Genomic DNA, 23,331 nt, shown 5'->3' on the forward strand with positions numbered 1-23,331 from the left:
AGAGGGGATCCAGCATCCTCATAACTTAAATAAGTATAATTTTGTATTAAAGTAAGATTTTTTTTTTTTTTTTTGTATTATCTAGACGTATTATCTATCCTGGAAGCATTAAATTTTTGCAAGTCTACTTGGCAGTGTCCTTTTTTTATTTTTTTTCTCTTTTTTTCTGAAAAGTAATTTTTGTTATGTTAAATTATCAGAGAACGTTGCTGGTCCAGAAGATTAAACAATTTATAACAGCTTTATGCTTTGTCTTGTGCTCATAACGGCTTGCTTCATAAAGTTGTATCAGTTAGGGAAAAAAAAGGATTGCTACTAAAAAATCTTAGATAAATTTAAACTATATAACAATATTCAAATTAAATTTTTATTGTAATAATTTTAAAGCAGCTCATGGTCCTTACAGCACTGTAAATCTCTACAAGAACATAAATTTTACCACTGAGGTTAGACGTGTGAGCAGCAATGGGTCAGCTCAACTCTTTACCATGCATACATGATTGGTATGCTGCCTCTGGGTCATCTCAATTGCAGCCAGTGCATGTATTAGCTCTAAAATTTTGACTTACTACAATTATATTTAGTTCTCTTCTACCATAGAGAATCTGCCTTCCATGCCATGGAACACTGTTGAAGTGTAGCTTATCCTGATAACAATAATAAAAATAAATTAACTAGATACTGGCAGAGCACTACAACCACCACATGAGACACACTAGTAGATGGGTTCATTGGACTCCAGCATCAACCATAACATTTAGCCCTGATTCGGGTGTTGTATGGGATGATTCGGACAATTTCGAAGCAGCTCATTCAGTTCGCTTGTGGTTTTTGATCTCCGAATTGAGCAGATTTGGATCGATTGATTCAATAAGAATCGGATAGTTGGCCTGATTTATTTTGTTTTTAAAACCTTGCTCATATCTCTTTAACACCAAAGCACCTAAAACTAATAAAATTATATTAATCAAATTTATAAAATAAATTAAAAATAAAAAATCTTTCTTTTCTTTTATTCTCTTCTCCTTTTGTTTTTTAAGAAAAAATCAAATAAAAAAAAGACCTTTCTTTTCCTGTCCCCAACCACACCCTCACCCCTCATAAGAGAATTTTAAAAAAAAGATAAATTACAAAAATACTTCTAAGATTAGATATAAATTATATTTATACCTAATGGTATGCAAAATATAAACCTAAATTTATCTATCTCTCATCAATTAGAAAAGGAATTGGAAAGAGAATCCAAGAATTGCAAACTCGTTTCCATTACACAATTCAAGAATAAAAAGATATATCCATCTATGATTAAAGATAATGATACCCACCATGATCTTGAACAGTTCTTGGGCAAAATCCAAAAGGCTGTAACTTTCAAGCCTCATTCACCATGATTCGAAGCTGGTATCCTTGTCGGAGCTCCCGCTGAGCTTCCGGTGGATTTCCATAACCATGCGAAAGAGCCTCAATATATATATATGTGTGTGTGTGTGTGTGTGTGTGTGTGTGTTTACTGTGTACGGGCATCAACTATTGAAGATATGGCTGTATAAACTATCACTGGTAAATTGAAATTGATTTAACAAGAACGATATATAATAATTAAATAGATAAATATGATTCAGCTTTAAAAGCAAGCATGCCAAGCCATTGTCAATTAGGACCATAGGCTCGACTTAGATGGTTCGCGTATTTATCTTATATTACAAAGATTTTAATTGGGGAATTTGGATGGATTTGTCAAATATTTAGGTCTATTCCTACACAAAAAAAAGAAAAGAACAATACTTTTTGTAACATTTTATATTATCTAGTTTATATACATGAATAAAATTAGGAAAAAAATATTTTAAATGACAGTTAAAAAATTCGCCCCAATTTATTCTTATTCCTCTCCCCACCAATCCACATTACCATTTCTCACGATTATCTACTTTTGTCGACTCCCTTATTCTTAAATTTTCTCAAACTTTTGTCTATCAAAACCAGCCAGGTTGATGTAAATGGATGATAATCACAACATGGTTCCTCTACCCAATGGTAGCAAGCCAAATGTAGCTTCAAAGTTGCACCCTATTGGAGAGGAGTTAGTTAAGCCACTCCTAACGACTGCATGGGAACCCATGATTACCCTCGTTGCTTGCCCCATGAACTAGTGTATGATGCCAATGTGCACTACTTCACATTATAAGAGCATAAAAGGACATTATAAAGACATGTATGCATATGTGCTTGCTATTAAATTGATCGTGGGTGAGTTCATATCTGAGCTTTCTACCTTTGCTTCTTATTGTATTAGAATGTGGCGTGCATGAAGCATGTATATTTTTAATTTTAGAATGTTGATAGCATTTTGCACTACCGATATCAAACCAGAAAATTTTAAGAGTTTGGCTATAATGGCAAAACTAAAAAGAGAAAAAATTAGAGAGGGAAAGAATGAATGTGTTGTAGTAATTTTTCTGCAGTAGTGAGGCCTTTTTATAGTATTCTTGGTGTCTCTTCAAACAGTCACAATACTTGTTTGAATAGTCACCACTTTTCAGACAGCCGTCATTTGTATCTGTTTAAAGAGTCATTTTTTCATCATCAACTATCTTTTTAGGGTCACATTTTTTCACCTTCAACTACCTTTCTAGAGTCACTTCTTTTCACCTTCTTTTCTTCAGAAAAAACAACACCCAAAACATACATACATACATATATACATACATATATATATATATATATATATATATATATATATATATAATTATATAATTTTGAAAGTTTTCAACAGTTATATAGTAGAATAGGCACTTCTATATGCGAATTTAAGCAAAAATAATAAAAATGCATATGGTACCTATAATTGTAATGGACAATCTCCATAGTCACACCCCTCCATTATCAATTTGAAACTACATAGCCTACAAGATAATGGTACTATGATTTATTTGTTCATAAGAAGATAGAGCAACCTATAAATAAATGTTGCTATAACTCTCTGTGGCGAGTATAACAACTATATTAACTTTGAATATCCTCATCATTTACAGAATTCGATAATAATTTCAACATGCACATATCTAATACTATAAGATAATGGCACTGAATATGCCAATACAACATCACATTGATGTTTTACATAAAACAACACTTTTAGGATGGTCGTAAGTTCCGTTTCAAGACAACATCAATAATGTTACAGGAATCCATGTGTGCATGTGATTGCAGTATCCAAGAGAGTCCAAGGCAGCTGCCCCTGTGAAGGAAATACCTTCAATAATGTGACAGAGACCTTGTTGGTTTGGTGTGGATACAGAGGGTCCTTCATTCTAAAAGAAACCCATAAAGTTGAATGTATATGGATAAAGTCCGTAAAAGCAAACCCAGCTTTTTGTCACCATCCATGCGAGAAGAAAGTTGATGGGAAGCAAGGTTCCGTTGACTGCGGCGGATCTAAATTAACAAATCTTTTATACGCCAGAAAGAAACTAAATCGCAGGCGTATTTCAGGGGCTAGCCCAGGTTCCGCCACGTGGCGTGGGAATAACGGCCTCCTGAACCATGATATCAGAAGGAGATATTGCCGTACATCAAGGGGAAACCGTTGGCCCCACGGTTATTTCGTCCCCTGGCCGTTTTGATGGTCGAGAGTAGTCACGCGATCGGACGGCGACTGCGCATCCTTCGCCCGTTACGGTGGTCCTCCGATTCGGAGGCGAAACCTCGGTTTCTCGGCCACGTGGCGGACCCGGATGGGGCGATGACACGGTAAAAAGTTTCCTCTAATGCCCCCCTCCCTCTTTCCCCGATTTCTCCGTTCTCTCTCTTATCCCCTGATTCTGGCCTCGCCGATTCTGTTCTTCTCCCCCCCCTCTCTCTCTCTCTCTCTCTCTCTCTCTCTCTCTCGAGTACGACTCTGTTTCTTTTCTTCTTTCTTGCTTGTTCCATCGGATTTCTTCGCCGATCGGGCGTGTTCTCATCTGGTGGTGGAAAATGACGGATACTACGGACGACATTGCGGAGGAGATCTCCTTCCAGTCCTTCGAGGACGATTGCCGGCTTCTAGGAAGCCTTCTCAACGACGTGCTCCACCGAGAGCTAGGCTCCCAGTTCATGGAGAACGTCGAAAGAAAGAGGATCCTCGCTCAGGTGCACACTTCTCCATTCTCGACTTTTATTCTCCTTTTACATGTTTCATCTACTGCTTTTTTGAATTATTCACGTATATATATATTTTTCATCTTGTGTATTATCCATCTATTTTTTTTTTAAGTTTTTGTTTTTTTATGTATTTTCCCCCGGTTCATGTGAGTGAAGTCTTGCCCTGTTATGGTTCTCTGGATTTCTTGCCATCTTTTGTATCATTTTCTTTTATTTTTCTCCTTCTTTTTTCGGTGATAAATCTTCTTTTTTTGTATTGCAGTTTTTTTTTTTTTTTTTTTTGGCGGGGGTGGGATGCTTGGCTGTTACTTCGGTTCTTGTTTTCGTTTTGCCTTTAAATATTTTAATTAGTCTTTTGCTGTTGAGTTCTGAGATTTTTCCGTGTTTTGTTCGTCGTTTTGAAACTTGTAGAGTGCTGTTAATATGAGAGCGGCGGGGATGGAGGAGACGGCGGAGTTTCTCGAGAAACAGCTGGTGACAGAGATATCGAAGATGACTCTCGAGGAAGCCTTGTCGCTGGCCCGGGCTTTCAGTCATTATCTCAACCTCATGGGCATTGCAGAAACCCATCACAGGTGTTCCTTTTTCTTTTTTTTTTTTGTTGCCTTCTCTCCATCTCTCTCTCTGCCCTGTTTTGCTTTCCTATAAATTGTTTGTGCATTTGATTCTTTCTTTTCAATGATCTTTGCTCGTGATTTGGTTTCTTCTTTACGATGGCATGAATTCCCTTTGCCCACTTCAGTGATTCTTTTTGCAAAAACATTAGTCTCGTAATGTTTGATCACGAAAACGAGTATCCATGATATACATTTTTCATTGTTTGATTCAAGAACATAGTGAACAGAATTGATTTTTTTTTTTTTTGCTATTAAAGCTGGCCTTTTCTATAGGGTATAGGGTATACGGAGATTATTATTATTATTATTATTATTCTTGTTGTTATTGCTGCTGCTGCAATATCATTACCAAGGATTTGTTGGAATTTTTTAAATTTTGAAGAGATTTAAATTTTTAAAAGTAACCTTATCCCCTTCTTTTTAGTTGTTTCAAAAGCTTTAAAACTCTTTTTTTTTTAAATCCCGTGTAAAAGCAAGTTCTCTTGCTTTCATAGAAATCCTATCCTTGACGAGTGGGTTGGTGGCTACATCACTTCATCATCACATCTACTCATAACTCTGTGCTCTGTGCTGATAAGTCCAAGACGGAGGCTTCCACTCTTTTCCACTCACTTACTCCGTTTTTCCTTTTTCTATCTCAATCTTTTATTCTAGGTAACCGAAGGAGTCGATTGGGTCTAGCATTTTGGGAACGTAATTACCAAAACCTATATAAAGAGGTGAATCACGTTCTTAGGGCAATGTTATTCACACATCTTGATCCAAACAAGGCTTTTTCAATCTTTTGATTTTTTTTGTAATTTTTTTCTTTTATAATGTCTTTTGAAAATATAAAATTGCAACATAACAATTTTTAGGATATAATTTCTATACAATAGTATTATGATAAAAAAAGCATATAATCGCTTGTAATAACGAGTTTGCTAGAAAAGGCTTTGTATCTAAAAGCTTATTTTGCAACTTTTCTTGCTCACCTGATGGGGTCCATCAGCAGACCAGTCACTAGTTCTATGGTAGTTAGCGCTTCCTATCTTGCTTATCATATTTGGCTGGACAGGAATACCAGAATTTTTGAGAGACAGAGGCAAAGTCTGAGGGTTGTGGCTGATAGGGCGCTTCTTCATACAGATGAGTTCACTCAGGCTCAGTCTGTCGGAGGATCTCGAATGGCTAGGGATATCTTGGGGCCCCCACTCAGCTCTAGGAGTGACTCGGACGATTTTCCTCTCCTAGGAGCCACCATCTTCGAGCTTTCTCAATGTGAACTTCGATGGTAGTGTGCATGAGGATGGAGGATGAGGTGTTGGATTTGTGATCATAAATGCTAATTCCAGACTGATTGTAGCAGGGGACAGTCGTTTCTATGACATTTTTGTTCCTGGAGCCAAGCTTAGAGCAGCTTGGAAAGCAATCACCCACCTGCGGGTCAACTTGGGGGTGGAATGTATCCATTTGGAAGGGGACGACGACTGTGATAGGGTGGATCTAGGGCTACGTCAGGGTTGGTGATGAGCGCCCGCTGTTGCAGGACATCCGCAATCTTTTGAGGGATTGGTTGGCCTCTTAGGTCATCCTTGCTTACCGAGAGGTGAACAGTACAGCTGATTAGGTCGCCTCGTATGTTGCACAATACTCTGGTGGTTGGCTTTATGAAGCTACGAGTTCGCTCCACCCCCTGTTCATCATCTTTTTTTTTTTTTCTAATTTTCTTCGATGTGGTCATGCTAGAACGGTATATAATGTATCCGGCTTACCACAAAAAAAGCTTATTCAAATTAAATTTATTTTCTAAAAATTCTAATAAAGATCCTTCAATTATTTCCAATCTTGAATCTTTTAACATTTAGCGTGGCGGGGTGCAACACGTAGCACCATGGAATGCCGTACCGGCCCGTACCGGCCGGTACGTACCGGTCCGGCCGTGGACCGGTACCGGAACGGATAAAAAACCGGTATTTCCCGGGTTTTTTATCCGAACCGGCCGGTACGGGTGCGTACCGGCCGGTTCGGGCCCGTACCGGCCGGTACCGGTTCGCACCGGTACGATTTTTTTTTTTTTAGAACCACAGCGCCTCGCGCTGTGGTTTTTGAAACCACCGCGTACCGGCCGGTACGGGACCGGTACCAGCCGGTACGTACCGGACCGGTACCGTACCGGTCCGGCCGGCCACCGGTACGCCGACCGGTACCGGTACGGCGGACCTTGCGTAACACGTATGCTTTTCGCCAGATGCCACCTTTCAAAGTGTTACATTGCTACGGAAGTGTACATTGGTTTTTGAAGAGATATGGTATTTCCGAAATATTACAAAGCTTCAGAACCATTATGTCGTTTCGGTTCCCAGGACAGAGTCTATAAATAGGCTTTGGGTTCAGGGCTCGAAGAACAACAGATTATCACATTCACTTTCGTCTCTGTGCTTTGTGTTGATAAGTTCGAGATAGAGACTCCCACTATCTTCCACTCACTTTGTTTTTTCTTTTTATATCACAATGTTTTATTATGGGCAACTGAAGGAGTAGATTGAGTCTAGCCTTCCAAGTGATCGTGCTCGTTGAAGGAAGATTGAGCTGAGCCGGGTTGTTGCACCTTGGAGACGTAATCGCCATAGACCCGCATGAGGAGACGAATCACGTTCTTAGGGTAGTGTTATTCACACACCTCAATTTAGGCAAAGCTTTTTCAATCCTTTGATTTTTCTTTTGTAAACTTTTTCTTTTATAACATTCTTTTTGAAATTATAAGATTGTAACATAGCACTTTTCAGGTGCCACACCGCCAATAGGATTAAAGTATCCCATGTCAGTGGCATGCCAACCCGGCACTAGCATGATAAAAAATGGTGCCATGCTGGTGCCTGACATGCTCGGTACCCACTAACACGTTTTACTTGCACAGAGCCAATACTCTACCATTGTCTTGTGCTGTAATACATTGGCACCTCATACATGTGTTGTGCCGTGTCGACCAGCACCTAAATGTTAAATTCATGATCATTAATTTATTTGCACACGACAAAGGCATATATGTTCTCTGATAGGAAAAGAAAATTATTTGGTTTTTTAGAATAAACAAACTAATGGGATATTTATTCCTGTGCGACATCACTATGTTGATGTCATAATTATGCAACAGTTTTTTTGGGAATCAATGATATTTCTATGATATATTTGGATAGTGTTTGGCAATAAAGAGTGGTTACCCTGGCTCGTCATAATAAATAATATGCTATTTTTAGCTGCGAGGGCACCACATAAGAAACATGCGCTGCAATCCATGCTAACATGTTGGTATTAACGTAAAAAAGGAGTGTTGCATTGTAAGTATCATTATCCAATCATGATACTTATGCTCTCTTGTCAAACTGTTCTAATCTCTTCATGCAGGGTTCGTAAGGCGCGCAATGTTGATCATTTATCAAAATCTTGTGATGATATTTTCAATAAGTTGAGACATAGTGGAGTTCCTCCAGAAGAGCTCTATGAGACTGTTTGCAAGCAGGTCTGTTGTCTTCTCTATGTTTGGCATGCATGCTTATTAAGGAACTGCATGAGATGTTAATGTGCATTACTTGGTTATATCTGCAGGAGGTTGAAATTGTTCTAACAGCACATCCTACTCAAATAAACAGGCGTACCTTGCAATATAAACACATTAGGATAGCGGTAAGCCCTCTCCACATTATGATGCATTCTGTTACATAATTAGCAACTAGATATTTCCTTTCTAGTCTTACTACTGTATATGGCTTTATGAATCCTCTGCCATTTTTTCCTACCAAGTATGCGGCATCATAGTCTCTGCTAGCTTTTCCATATTCTTTCTTATATGTTCGTTTTTGTGTATATATATAATATCATATGCGTTTTTGTGTCTCTGAACCTTCTCCTTCACACATAACTTTACAACACAAATCCTGGTCAATCTCCATATAAAAATCTCTCTGATTTTCACCATTTAAGTTTTTTATCCATGACTTTTCACCAAATGGGTTCTACTGCTGACCAAGTTAGTGCAGCCTTCTTCAGCATGTACAAAATTGTGGGCCTTATTCTTTATCTTTAAAGAAGAATCTAATTCATAATGGCATGCTACAAACAAACTACTTAACCATCGTTTAGTTTCAATTAGATATGTTTCTCTCTCTCCCAGCCTTTTTTCCCCCTAAATCTTATAGAAAAAAATGATCACGCATAGATATCACTTGCTATCAATTGACCAGGGCTCCTTTCCATTATAGTTCTCTAAATTGCATTTTACGTGTGTTTCATTTTTATTGTCTCTCAAATCATTAACCTCAGAACTTATATTCTTTAGTTCCATTTTCTACTTTTATCTCTGCATCCACAAATGTCATGTGCCAGTGCACCTTCATTGCAAAACAAGTAATTACATTTATGAGAAAATGCAAAGAAATGAGCTTATCGTTGCATCAAGAATATTACTCATCTTACTGTAACTACCAGTGCTTATCATTGTTCTCTACATGCTTAATGAAGAATTTCAATATACCTACAGCAATGGCTAACCCTATGGCAAGATGAGGTTTACATTGAACTATTGAAGCATAGTTTGCACTCTAATCAGCCAAAAATATTTATCACAAGTACTTAATTGCATGTTCCATAATGGTGGGAAGGAGTCAACATATTGGAGGGTGACTGAGTTTATGATAGATTTGGAATATTTAGAAGGCCATAGAGCCTAGGGGAAGCAAATGGAGCCAGAAAAAGCATTACTTGATGGGCCAAAACCACCAAAGTAAGGCTAATAAAAGGCCATCGACACACATCCACGTGCTTAAATATGAAAGATGAGGATATATTAGACATATGTCCATGTACAGGAGAATGAGCAGCCTAACTAGGATGACTGAACTAAAAAGGATGGATAGAAATGATAGGGAGCAAAAGAAAGGCTTGGGTTAGTTAGTTAAATCGCATGCAGTTGGGGGTGGGGATTTGGAGAGAGAGTAGAGCTGCAATGGGGCTGAGCTTGGTCGTTTCCATGCAACCCAAGCCCGACCAAGAAAAATTTCAGGCTTCTAGCCAGGTTGAGGCCCAAACCCAAGCCTAGCTTGAAGCCCAACTAGGCCAACTGAATCTAGGCTTGAGCCTCTCTCTCTTGTGTAAAACAAGAGAGAGAGTGAGAGAAAGAGAGAGAGCATGGGGCAGGGGGAGAAGAAAGAGGAAAGAGATAGACAGATCGGGAGGGAGAGAGGATAGAGAGATTAGGAGGAGAGGTGATCAAGAGATTGGGATTGAGAGAGAGAGAGTAAAGAGATAGGGAGGGAGAGAAGATCGAGAGAGAGAAGTTGGGAGGGAGAGAGAGGAGACCGAGAGAAAGGAGTGAACGAGAGATTGTGAGAAGAAAATTTTGAGGAGGGAGAGTAGGAAGAGAGAAAGGGGGCTGCTGAGAGGGAGAGTGAAGAGGGGAGAGAGCTGAGAGAAAGATAGAAAGAGGAGAAGGGGCGGGGTGCTCAACTTCAGGTTCGAACTGGGCCTATTGTTGGGTTCAGACTTCGAGCAAGGCGAAGGGCTCTAAGCCCATTTGAATTTTTTTTGGCCCAGATTCGAGGCCCAAACCCAACTTGATTCTTCTCAATTCAGGCCTAAAGCTTGACTCGAAGCTGGCCTGACCTACATCCTTTTTCTAGCCCTAGGAGATGGTGTAGGAAAAAGTCGCTAGACCAAAATATCATGCAATCAACGAAAAAAAGAAACTGAAGTATAAAATTGAGTAGATGGTTGAAAGGGATAGGGAATCTTAATGGAAGATTTTTTTTTTTCGGGTTATAGTTTGAAGGATGGAGAAGCATAATGCCAAGTTGTAGACAAGGATTCAAGTCTTGAGATGTCCTGCAAGACACTAGGACAGGGTACCATCCCATGTGTCGAGACTAGACCATTCCACCATCATCCCAACGTCTCGGTCGGCACGTCTTAGGACATCCCCAGTCTCAAGTGTCAGGATGTGGTGGGACGGTAGCGCATCCTATTCCATAGAAAAACCGGCACATCTCCGTCCTATGGGATTCAAAACTTTGGTTGTAGAGGCCATGCTTAATAATTTGGAAGTGGATTAACCTCCAAATCCTCCATGGTGAAGGACTAAAAGGAACAGAGTTCATCAAGCACTATCCATTGGCTGGATGCATTTTGGGAGATGTTAACGAGCTGCAAATGGCCGCCTTAAGATGTCCTTGACAACATGAATTGAAGCCCTAAAAGTTATTCTTGAGGGTAGTCAAAGACTAGGTAGCACTTTTCATTAGAAAGAACTAGCACTAGGCATGTGCTATCCACATGCCTGGGTTCAAAAGAAAAGAGCCAAGAAGTCATGGTGCATAGAGCTTGAAGTCATGGTCACCTTTATTCATGGAGATTGTTGGCAGTAGACATTTCAATCACACACAATAAATTTTTGAAGTTTTCATTGCAGTTTGGGAAAGTCAACCTGAAGCTCGAATACCCTGAAATTATGATAAGCAAAGTTATTGCAAGAATGCAATAATTAGGAAAAACTACTTTATGGACTGCTGCATCGGATATTCCTTCTATTTTTTGCATATTTTATTTTCTGATTCACATGGATGCATTTTTACTAGATTGGTATAATAAATCCGGTTTTACCAAAAAAAGAAATTTTATTGCAAGAATGCAGTGAAATCCAAAAAAGGGACTAATAGCCATGTACGCAATCACAGTTGGCTTTGGTCCTAGATGCAGCAGGCTGTTTGGACCTGCGCATGCATGTCTAGCATTATATAGCAATGAAGGCACCTTGTTCATGAAAGATTATTCATCTTAGGAATATCCTTACAAATTTCATTCTTCGGTTGGACATCACTCTTCGTTTGATATATACTTTGTCATTTCTTGTCGAATTTTCTATATATTTTGCTTTATTAATTCCAATTCTAGCTCCTACTCTCTGTTTTTTTTTTTTTTTTTTTTTTTTGAGAATTCTTTTGTGACAAACTGACCTCAAAATCACAGCATCTTTTGGAGTTTAATGACCGACCTGATCTTAGCCATGAAGATAAAGAAATGCTCATAGAGGATCTGGTACTCTTTAATCAGAGTTTATTAAATATCAAGACTTTATTTTGTCCATATTGTCACATGAATTTTTTGCTTTGTAGGTTCGAGAGATGACTTCATTATGGCAGACTGATGAACTGAGGCGTCACAAACCTACTCCAGTTGATGAAGCTAGGGCTGGTAAAAATTTTATGTTTTGTTCAAAAGCCACCCCCCACCCCAGCCATATATATATATATATATATATATATATATATATATATATATATATAGAGAGAGAGAGAGAGAGAGAGAGAGAGAGAGAGACCTGGTTGTGTAATTACTAGGGTCCACTGATGGTTGGGGATGTACCACCCAAGACTTGAAACCGGGACCTCTTCTTGTTAGGTGGAGGACCACTTGAGCAACGCCATACTATTTGCCCCCCTTGAAGGTTATCTTTGTAATATTTGCTGTTTCCTTTCCATAGGCCTACACATTGTGGAGCAATCACTTTGGAAAGCTGTACCTCATTATTTACGTCGTGTCAGCACTGCTCTGAAAAAGGTTCCGTTTCTTCTTTTTTTCTTCAAATGATTATGAAAATTTTTAACACAAGTTCTTATTCTATATTTTATTGTTCTGTTATTGCAGCACACTGGTAAGCCGCTTCCTCTAACTTCCACACCGATTAAATTTGGCTCATGGATGGGTGGTGATCGAGATGGAAATCCAAATGTTACAGCAAAAGTAAGCTCTACTTTTGTGATGTGTGATGAGGCAAGCTTTGTTTCCATTATGCTATTGTTGCTTGTATGGACTATAGAGACTGATGCCGATTGTGCCACTAACTTGGCATTAGATCTCCAATTTTCACAGTGGAGTTCTCTAAAGAAGTCTGTTCCTGTTTGATGATCTTAAGTTGCTTGCTAAGATATTTGTGTTTCCAAGAACAGAAGAGCTGCCCCACATTGTTTCCATTTGTCTGGGTACTCCATAAAGATGCTAGAGTTGAATTACCAAGAACATTTGTTATTTCCCTCGGGGTAACTAACTTAGATATACCCACACTTAGAATTAGAACACAAAATGACGACAGCTTAACCCATGTATGTTATGTATTTGAGCTGGAAAGCATGATGAAGATATACCAAATCACTCGTCCAGATTCCAGTCAATTTTACCGTCAAACTGTTGATTGTTTGTGGATGTTTGTTATTGTATATTATAGATACAAACTGGCTTTTATTTACAAACATTAGTGGAAACATATATTATGGAAATTACTCCCAGACAATTATACAGCTAGGCGAATAACTTATTTAGTACAGGATCTCTATTATCTTAAGAGATTGTTGAATGGAAGAGTTGAAGCCATTTTATTTATCACCTCACGGCCAAGCAAATGTGTAAACTGCACCTGTTATAAATTTTCCAGCCATTTGACAGGTTTTATTGCTCTAAGGTGAGTTTAGAATGTTGGGTTACATATGATAAAATGAAGAATACTAAAGTAATATGCACCAGTATGCTAATGTCATTATTGTGCACCTTTTAAATGAAACAGGTTTTCGACAATTTGTCCTTTCTCTGCAAAAATCAGATGAAGCCACCATCCCTTTATAAGGGAATTTCTAAGAACAAGCTTGGAAGGAAGAACAAAGTCTACGAGGACATTACTAAAATGCCAATAAATCATAGTTTTTGGCTGCTACAATTACATCCTTGTATATAAAGATATTGCAATATCTCGTAAAAGGCACAAAGGAAAGGAGATATGAAGCATAAAGATATCACAAAAAATAAATTTACATCATGAAAGAAAAGATTTGAATAACTTACAAACATTATTTGGGAAAATTATTCGGGAAAATTATTCCTTGTTCAGCCCTTTCTTTTCAATGCTTCAAATATGAGAGAATTTTCATGAATTGTATCCAGTTTGTCCATTTGTTCTTTTATAATTTATTTTTTATTTTATGCAAATCTTTCCATAGAAAAATGAAGATTAACATGTTTGTAATGTTTTTGTTGCAGGTCACGAGAGATGTTTCTCTGTTGTCACGATGGATGGCAACTGAGCTCTACATTCGAGAAGTTGACAATCTCAGATTTGAACTATCTATGAACAGATGTAGTGATAAGTTGGCAAGCCTAGCACATGAGATCTTACTCAAAGGTTTGCTAGCTCATATTTTAATTCATTAAAGCGTGGTTGTATGTAGATGCGGTAAACTAGGAGCTAGCAATTGCACTTAATGGAGAATGAGGTAATGGAAAATCAGCTGAGTTGGTATGAGCATGTGAAATAAAAACCATAGTGATGAATCTAAACCCCCAAGAAATTTGCTGAATTTGAGGCTTATCCAAAGCATGATAGAGTTGGTTTTCAATGCAATCTGATATATTTCAGAAATGGCTTTTCTATGAATAAAACTAAAGCCCCTAAATTAGAAACATGCAAAACAACTATGTCTCTATAAGAATATTTTCTATGATAACATCTTGCCATTAGTTTAAAAATACAGAAAAGCTAAATAGAATCAAAATCCTACATTTTATGATTTTTAAGCATCCAAGTTCTCCCTTTAGGCAAAATCCTGTCCTATGTTTAAAAATGATTTCATTCTAAGATTTTTGAGTGACTATTGCATTATCTACCGACGCTTGCTGCTGTATGTTTATTTTACAACATGCAACTATAATGCTCCTTGTAACCGAGAACGCTGCTTGCACATGTAGTCTTCCTACTGAAGGCACATTTTAACTCTTTTCATTATCACATCAAGTTTTCTGCAGATAGTCTTCACATGCTTAAATTATAAACTAGTGAGACCCAAGAGTTAAAAAGCTGCTCACAAGGGAGAAAACCGAAGTATTATACAAGAGAAGTAAGAAAAAAGGTTTCTTGCAACTTTGTTAGATGCCTATAGTCGCCTTCAATTCTGTTGATGAGACAAAATGAGAAAAGAATAGGAAATATAGTATATTAATTTGGACAGCAGGGAGTAAATCATTATGCATATGTTATAGGGTAAGGCACTCTTGTCATGAGTGGATCCCTAGTTGGTCCACCGATGACCTTTGTGCTTAGGTGGGATGGGTTGCTTAGGCACTGACATCTGAATCCTAGGTTGCATTAAGTGCCTCCTAATATGGGTTAGTGTTGAGTGATGTAGTACTCTAATGACAAACTTGAGTACTAATTAAGCTATATCTCATGTTTTAGGTTATATATTGCTACATCATGAAATCATTATTATGCACTTGACTTGGATATACACGTGCCCACACACATAAATACATCATAGGGTCCTCTTCTTCAGTCACTTTTCTTTTAAAATTTTCAGTTGCATTATTTTCATTTCCTTTTTCCTTTTATTAGTACTGTCCTTTCTTTTTCCCCTTCATTTGTCTTTGTTCTCTCTCTTTCTCTCTCTCTCTCTCTCTCTCTCATATCTTGGATTCTTTCACTTATTTTCCCCTATTTTTCTTTCTCAATAAAAAGAAGCTGCCCTTTGGCCCTTTCTTTTTGTGTTTTTCTTGATACTCATTCTGTACTTCTAAATTCCAAGGTCCAAACCTTCTCCTTCTCTTTCATTTTTCAAGGATGTATCTTTTCAATTCTTTCATTTTCTTCACCTTTTCTTCTAGTTTTCCTTCTTTGCTCTTCTTTTTTTAATTTTTTTTTATCTCTCATCCCCATTCTTTCTTTTTCTTCTTGTTTTTTAAAATGATTATGCTCATTCCATATGAGATCGGATGCATGGGTAGTGTTTTTTTCCCCATTACTAATAAATGTCATGGAACAATGTTTTAGCCTTTTAGGATATCTTATATTTTCCCTTTGCAAAATTTCTAAAGTAATGAAAGAAACATATAAAGTTACAACATTATCCTAGCTACATCAGAAAAGATGCATAATCTGTCTACTGCCACAAGAAGGTTCATTGATACTTCTCTTTTTCATTACAAATTGTCAGCTGCTTCTTTTATGCTGACATATGTGGTCTTCTTATTTGTTGTCAAATTTACAACTTCATGTAATGTACATTATTTTTGTTATGGAACCCAAATCAAGAGGTTGGCAGTTTAACTGTAACATCTGCCAGTCATGATTGATGTTCTTATGAAGTGGGAGAATTTACTAAATACAATGGTCAATGTTTGAACAAGATATGAACAGTATAATATTCCCTAAGTTTGTTTATGGAACCAAGGATTGCATGTAATATGCTCTTTTGAAGATATGGCAAGCGATGAGTCATTGAGCTTAAATATGTGAATGCTCAAGGAATTTAAGTTCATTTTGAAGAATTGGCAAGGTAGAATAATCCTTCTATCAATATCTACATCTAGATTCTTGTTGTGCCCCTCTTAAAACTTTTGTTTGCTTTACTATCTGAAATTCTTTCAAACCAACTGAAATGATACTTTGGCAGCAATTTTTTAGTTATGCTTTCCATTTGAAAAACAGCACAATTAATTCTTTGGGGGTCATAGATTTATTTTACATATATATTGTAGAATCAGCAGCTGAGGATCGACACTCTCAAAGCTGGAATCAGCCCATAAACCATTCTAAGCATAACAGTCAGCAAACCTCAGCATTGCCCGCGCAGCTCCCTGCTGGTGCTTATTTCCCTTCTTGTACAGGTAAATAAAGGTCTACGCATTTCATCACTGAATTGTTGTTTCACGTTGGGTGCTCTGAAAGTATCTAATCAAGGCAGCATTTCTGTTCTTTTTATTTAGCTTTAGCATTTTCTCTCATTGCCCTTGTCTTTTCTACTCTTATCACCCACATAGCCAGAAAGCTAGACTCCTTTCACAACTTAGGCTTCTTTTCAGCACCCAAACTTCATCATCTACACTGAGAGCTCCTGGTCAATGGCTGACATACTTCATCGACAAGACATCTTATGGATAGGCAATCTGAAAAAACACTAGATATCTCACCCTATACATCACAACACACCACTCGCACCTATATACACCCCTTTGCTCCACCATGAGGAGATGCACTTGCATGTTAAAGAGAAAAAGAGAAGGAACAGAAATTGCATCACTTTCACCACCCTCCATAAGCTTTAACTTAAGCCTACACCCGAATGCCTATCGTCCACCATGTTTCACCTTCAGGACCTATGCCATGGCCCCAGCCTTTTGGATGGAGGTTAGGAGGGAACATGAATTAGAATATGATCACTTCCAACTTCGCTTTTTGAAGTCAGCCAATAGGGAAAGGTGATTAGGAGGGAGGCTTATTTTTCAACAAAAGGACAGAGTTTAAGATGGAACAAATAGATGTGTGACACATAATGCTCGAAATTGTTCTACAATTACAACATTAATGCTGATATACATAACTACATGTATTAAAAAGACAAGGCTGATTGATTTCATTCGTGCAGTATTTCACCAATTCAATTTAAATAGGAATTCTTATCATTATTAATTGGTTAATTTTCCTCTGTTAACTATTATTTGTTCGTAATTCAATGCCAAAATATCTCAGAAGCAGAAGGATATATATAACAGGATGGCAGTTAAATCACCTTATACAGATCTGTGGCCTATCACTGGTTTCTGAAACATTCAATAATGTGAAGTTGTGGAAATGTAATAAAGTAGCAGTTGTAACATCTCACATAAGCAACTGTGACAACGATGTTGCTGCTTACCAATAGGAATCTGGTAGCAATGTCGATCAATGAGTGTAGAGGTAATTAGAACTTCTCTTATGATCTCTTCAAGATTTTTTTTTTTAAATGTTGTCGCCAAATTATCAATCTCTAAATTAGTCATCACCTTGCTTGTTATATCTTTTTCTTTATGAAAACTACCTGATTACACATCAAACAATTGTATAAAAGCAACTCCATGGTGATTATCATTCACTATAGCTTTTGCTGATGTAGAATGCAAAGATGGGGATTCCCAATACCCCAGATTAGAATTTCCATGCAACCTAAATCGTCAGGTAAGACAATTTTTAAGAATGGCTATATAATTTTGTCCACTTCAATAATTTAGTTATATTTTCTTGGAAACGAGCATTTTTTTCTGACTTTTTCATCTACTGTCACTTTATTACTTGATTTTAGATCGTTGTAAGTAGTGCTTTTGTCGAACATGTTTTCTGATTGCAGAATGCTCAGAGTTCTCTAGATTCTGGTCAAAATATTTTGAGACAAACCTCTTCAGACAGCAATTCTAGTCCTGGCCTCAGTCGTCAGTCATCCATTACAGGGTCATCAAAGATACCTAGGACAAATTCTACCCAACTTCTTGCTCAGAGGAAACTATTTGCAGAATCTCAAGTAGGCAGGTCAAGCTTCCGGAAGCTTCTTGAGCCCAGCTTGCATCAACGTCCTGGAATTGCTCCGTACAGGGTTGTTCTTGGGAATGTCATGGATAAGGTTCATTTTCTTTTATATTGGCTCTGATTTTTATAACAGAAGCATTTATTAGCGACAGAAGCAATATATCAGATTTAAATAGATTCAAAATTTTTATCTTTTGGATGAATGACTCTACCAGCGGCTGATGCACACTCTAAGCTTTGTCTCAATTCAAATATGCCATCAAGTTTTACTCTTTTTGAAATACATTTCAATCAGCTTATGAAGACACGGAGGCGGCTGGAGCTTCTCCTCGAGGACCTTCCTTGTGAACATGACCCTATGGAGTATTATGAAACTTCAGATCAACTTCTTGAACCACTTCTCTTATGTTATGAATCCTTGGTAACACATTTATTCTCCATTTTTTGCCTTCTCTATATATATTTGCATGGACTTCTTGTGAAACAATAAAATGGATGTGCTATACAAGGTGATCACTCTCTATTTTAAAATATTTATTTTAAAATCTTTATCTTTTTATATAATTCGGATGCTGACCTTTGATGAACACTTTGAAGCAATCATGTGGGTCTGGTATACTTGCGGATGGTCGGTTGGCAGATCTGATACGGAGGGTTGCCACTTTTGGTATGATATTGATGAAGCTTGATCTGCGTCAGGTATCATCATCATCATTATCATCATCTTTGTTAGTTTTAATATGAGAGATGATAGACCAATTAATCTGTTTCTTTTATATCTCTTTGTAGGAGTCTGGTCGACATTCTGAAGCATTGGATGCCATTACAAGATATTTAGATATGGGTGTATACAGTGAGTGGGATGAAGAAAGAAAATTAGAATTTCTAACTAGGGAGCTGAAAGGAAAGAGACCTCTGGTTCCCCCAACAATAGAGGTCATTTATTTTCTTCCATAATATATTTTCCCAATGCAAGTTATTTATTTCAACTCTAGTTGGAGGGTGTTCAGACTAAGATTCATAGCTGTCTTTCCTTTTTAGGGCCCTGAGAAATCAAATACCAAAGAAGAAAATATGAACCTCAAAGTTCTGTGATGTTACATCTTCCTTAACATTAGCAGTAAGTTATCAGTGACTAGTGCAACAGGATATGGGCTTGGTGCTGACCCTTGGTGTAAGCTCACAATGATTAGGAACACACTTCACAACTACAAACACTTGTCACTGTGCTGTCATTTGAGTCTTCAATAATTTCATTTTGAAGTTAATATGGAGCTTCTTGATGCTCATTTTATCACCTCTCCAAATAATTCCTGATATTCTTGTTCCAAGACAACAATGTGGATTTTTTTTCTTTGTCCCATTGATTGCTTCAGCAAGAAAGCAGTTTATTTTGGCTTTCTCAATGCAAAACCATATAGGTTCTTCTAATAAACTTCATTTTTCTTAGTCCCTGTTTTATCACCCTTTCTCATAAGTTTAGCCATGTAAGTTGTGCAATTTTTGTACATGACTTTCTTTGCATAGATGGGTGCCCTGATATTTATCCAATCAATGGCATTTTTTTATTTCATATATCTCATTGATAGCTAGTCAACCAAATTAACTCAGTGTCTCCCATGAATGTTAATCTTTACTTTAACTGTCTTCTACGTCCTTTTTAACACATTCTCAGTTCTTGTTTTTGAATTGAAAAAAGGGGGAAACTTGGCAAGTCTTTAATCGTGCGTCTTCTAATTAAATTGTTTCTGTAATCACCATCCTCAGTCAACAGTTTATGGAACTAAAATTTGTCATTCCCTAACGTTTCCATCTTTCAAGAAAATCTCATCTTACTCTTAATGATATATGTATTTAAGTTGATCCGGTACTAGTTTCTTGTCCCTACGCTAGCTAGTCTGGTCCTCTTAAACCAACCTATTAAATAGACAGTCATAAGCTACATGCTCAGCCTCTTTTATTCCAGTGTCATTTTTTTTTCTTGCATGACTTGAAGCATGTCCTCTTTTTCCCTGATCATGTCTTGTATGGTGCCACTCCACTACTTGTGTGTCGTTTACCTCCAAGAAATTTTCTGGCAACTTTCTTGATACAACTAAAATAAAAAGGAATTGCTAGTGATTGAGGTAGCATTTTCAGTCGATGTCTCCTAGGTTTTCTTAAGAAATAGGAATTAATAGGCATCAATGATCAATAGGATAGCTACGTCAATATTAGGCTGGCACTGGCTGAATCTAATGAAATTGCTAAATAATCAATTTAACCTTTTATTCTTCGTTTACTTGTTTAAGCAATTGGTCCTCACAATTGATACTGCTGATTGAGCCTGATTCCTTGTGCTATGAAAAGTTAATGCTAATAGTTCTGTCACTATTCTTCAGCTAAAACCAGTTTTATATTACTTGGAGCTTCTCAGGTAGCTGCGGATGTGAAAGAGGTCCTCGACACATTCCGGGTAGCTGCTGAACTAGGAAGTGATTCGCTTGGCGCATACGTGATTTCAATGGCCTCTAATGTACGTCTTACCTTGGTAAAATCTATGGATGTAAAGTGAAAATACATGCATATTCCAGAGCAAAAGTTTGTGTTGCCTTTGAAGTTTTGATTCTATTTGGTTTGTAATAAGGTTTAGATATGACATTGATGGCATCATCATCTTCTACTATATGTATGGCAGGCAAGTGATGTTCTTGCTGTAGAGCTGCTGCAGAAGGATGCTAGACTTTCTGTGAGCGGGGAACTAGGAAGACCGTGTCCCGGTGGAACGTAAGATAAACTATTCTAACTGCATGTTTGGATTGCATGAGATAATATCAGAGATATATGTGAAAACATAACAGTGATTGAAAAGATATAGTAAAGCTGACTACCAATAAGTGACTTAAGATGTGATCAATAAAGTAACTTGAGAATAACAAAGTTATAAGCTTCTTGTCAATGGCAGTGTTCTGTCTATATGCACATAGATGTATTTGTGCAATTTGCTGCATATTGATAATCAAATGGATTTTCTTTTTTTGAATCAAGCCCCTCCAGCCCTAGGTTTGCTTAGAGGCTTGTTACTGGGTGTTGAAAGGTATTCAAGCCCGCTATGGTTCTTGGCTGTTTTGGATATATTTCAATAAATTAGTCTTTAAACTTGATAGGATGAAAATGAGGACTACACTTATTTACATGATTACGTGAGTGCACTAGTAACTATGGCCTTCTCTTCAAACAGGTTAAGAGTCGTCCCTTTGTTTGAAACCGTGAAAGATCTGAGAGGAGCTGGTTCAGTGATAAGGAAGTTGTTATCAATTGACTGGTATCGGGAGCATATCATAAAGAACCATAATGGGCACCAAGAGGTACTAGTGATTGTAATGTCCAACCCTCTTTGTATCTCTCTGTTCTCTGAAGCTAAAAGAAAAAATGGTCAGGTTATGGTTGGTTACTCTGATTCTGGTAAAGATGCTGGGCGCTTTACAGCAGCATGGGAACTGTACAAAGCCCAAGAGGATGTTATTTCTGCCTGCAATGAGTATGGTATCAAAGTCACACTTTTCCATGGGCGTGGAGGTAGTATTGGTCGTGGTGGTGGTCCCACATATCTCGCCATACAATCGCAGCCTCCTGGTTCTGTAATGGTAATCTATAATTTTCAACTTCAGGTCTATTTCTTGAAATGTTTGTTCTTTCTATGTTTAAAGCTGAAGTCAATTAAATCTTGTTGTAGCCCTGATTATACTTACCACAGCAACTTGCGTGCATTTTATGATTTTCCTTGCTAATTGCATACTTCTCTTCTAAATTTGATATATTAGTGAGATTCACTGCCCGCCAACGAATGGAATAATCTTCATTAAAAGTGTTAGCCTGTTGAAGAAGCTAATGAACACATGTTTAGCCACTTCATCTAATTGCTAACTTATTCATATATTGCGGATTAGCATTACATTTCATCACATGTATAGCCATTGAATTTCTATTCTTCTAGTTGAAGATCACTAAGTGGTATTATCTTGATTTTTCTTTTACATTCTCCTGCTTTCAATGCATGCTTTTTTCACTCAATTCATAAGCTCTCATCTCATTGTGTTGACAGTTAAACTAGGCAGCATGATCCATACCCTTGCTAGCACTAGATGTAACTTGTATAATAATGGACAACCATCTATTTCTTCTGGTTTAATGCATTTTTTCTGCGGGCAGGGAACTCTTCGTTCAACTGAGCAAGGCGAGATGGTCCAAGCCAAGTTTGGTCTTCCCCAGACAGCGGTAAGGCAGCTCGAGATCTGCACAACGGCAGTTCTTCTGGCAACAATGCGCCCACCACTTCCCCCTAGAGAAGAGAAGTGGCGCCGTGTCATGGAGGAGATCTCCAAGACCAGTTGCCACCACTACCGGAGCACTGTATATGACAATCCTGATTTTCTGGGCTACTTCCATGAGGCCACCCCTCAGGCTGAGCTTGGCTTCCTCAACATTGGAAGCAGGCCTACCAGAAGGAAGACCTCAACTGGTATTGGGCACTTACGTGCGATCCCATGGGTCTTCGCATGGACTCAAACCCGTTTTGTGCTTCCTGCATGGCTTGGGGTGGGAGCTGGCCTCAAGGATGCATGCGATAAAGGGTACCAAGAGGACTTGCAAGCCATGTACAAGGAGTGGCCTTTCTTTCAGTCTACTATAGATCTTATTGAAATGGTGCTTGCAAAGGCTGACATTCCCATAACAAAGCACTATGACGAAGTGCTTGTACAAGAGAGCAGAAGGGCCCTTGGTGCAGAACTGAGGACGGAGTTACTGAAGACAGAAAAGTACGTGTTGATTGTCAGTGGTCACGAGAAACTTTCAGAGAACAATCGAAGTTTGAGGAGATTGATCGAGAGCAGGCTCCCTTTTCTCAATCCAATCAACATGCTACAGGTGGAGATTTTGAGGAGATTGAGATGTGATGATGATAACAATAAACTTAGAGACGCGTTGCTCATCACGATCAATGGCATTGCAGCAGGGATGAGAAACACTGGTTGACATGATTGATCACTCGAAGTATTGCACAGACTATTTTCTTGCAGAGATTTGTTAAAAGATACAGTAGTGCGAGGTTTTCTGTTCCCGTTCTTTTTCTATTTGGGATTCTCCATACATCTATGAATTACTAAAATTTCTTTAGGAACTTCAATGCAAAAATTATATATTTTATGAAATGATCCAAAGGTCGGATTGATGTTA

The 23,331-nt window shown here is 37.8% G+C and overlaps 1 protein-coding gene across 2 annotated transcripts; it reads left to right on the forward strand.

Moving 5' to 3' along the window:
* The first annotated feature begins 3,579 nt into the window (after positions 1 to 3,579).
* PPC4 (phosphoenolpyruvate carboxylase 4) lies at positions 3,580 to 23,331 on the forward strand. Of its 2 annotated transcripts, XM_008789709.4 has the most exons (20): positions 3,580 to 4,134; positions 4,558 to 4,721; positions 8,151 to 8,265; positions 8,352 to 8,429; positions 11,763 to 11,831; positions 11,909 to 11,987; positions 12,277 to 12,353; positions 12,441 to 12,536; positions 13,824 to 13,965; positions 16,314 to 16,442; positions 17,708 to 17,769; positions 17,939 to 18,208; positions 18,410 to 18,535; positions 18,712 to 18,813; positions 18,904 to 19,050; positions 20,531 to 20,629; positions 20,792 to 20,880; positions 21,335 to 21,461; positions 21,534 to 21,740; positions 22,306 to 23,331. In XM_008789709.4, the coding sequence occupies exons 1-20, from the start codon at positions 3,979 to 3,981 to the stop codon at positions 23,128 to 23,130; spliced, it is 3,159 nt and encodes a 1,052-aa protein (XP_008787931.2). In that variant the 5' UTR covers positions 3,580 to 3,978; the 3' UTR covers positions 23,131 to 23,331. The 2 variants fall into 2 exon arrangements, with proteins under 2 accessions (XP_008787931.2, XP_088567656.1); XM_088711530.1 differs by lacking the exon at positions 17,708 to 17,769 and having other exon boundaries at positions 3,802 to 4,134; positions 18,039 to 18,208.

Source organism: Phoenix dactylifera, chromosome 15 (genome assembly GCF_051530095.1).
Source record: "Phoenix dactylifera cultivar Ajwa chromosome 15, Ajwa_hap1_PhDact_Kaust_v1.1, whole genome shotgun sequence".
Taxonomy (NCBI): Eukaryota; Viridiplantae; Streptophyta; class Magnoliopsida; order Arecales; family Arecaceae; genus Phoenix; species Phoenix dactylifera.

Coding starts and splice junctions, on each gene's coding strand:
- PPC4 (XM_008789709.4), top strand. CDS start 3,979: ATGACGGATACTACGGACGACATTGCGGAGGAGATCTCCTTCCAGTCC. Junction 18,209..18,409: donor TTGGGAATGTCATGGATAAG/GTTCATTTTCTT, acceptor CATTTCAATCAG/CTTATGAAGACACGGAGGCG. Junction 18,814..18,903: donor TGAAGCTTGATCTGCGTCAG/GTATCATCATCA, acceptor ATCTCTTTGTAG/GAGTCTGGTCGACATTCTGA.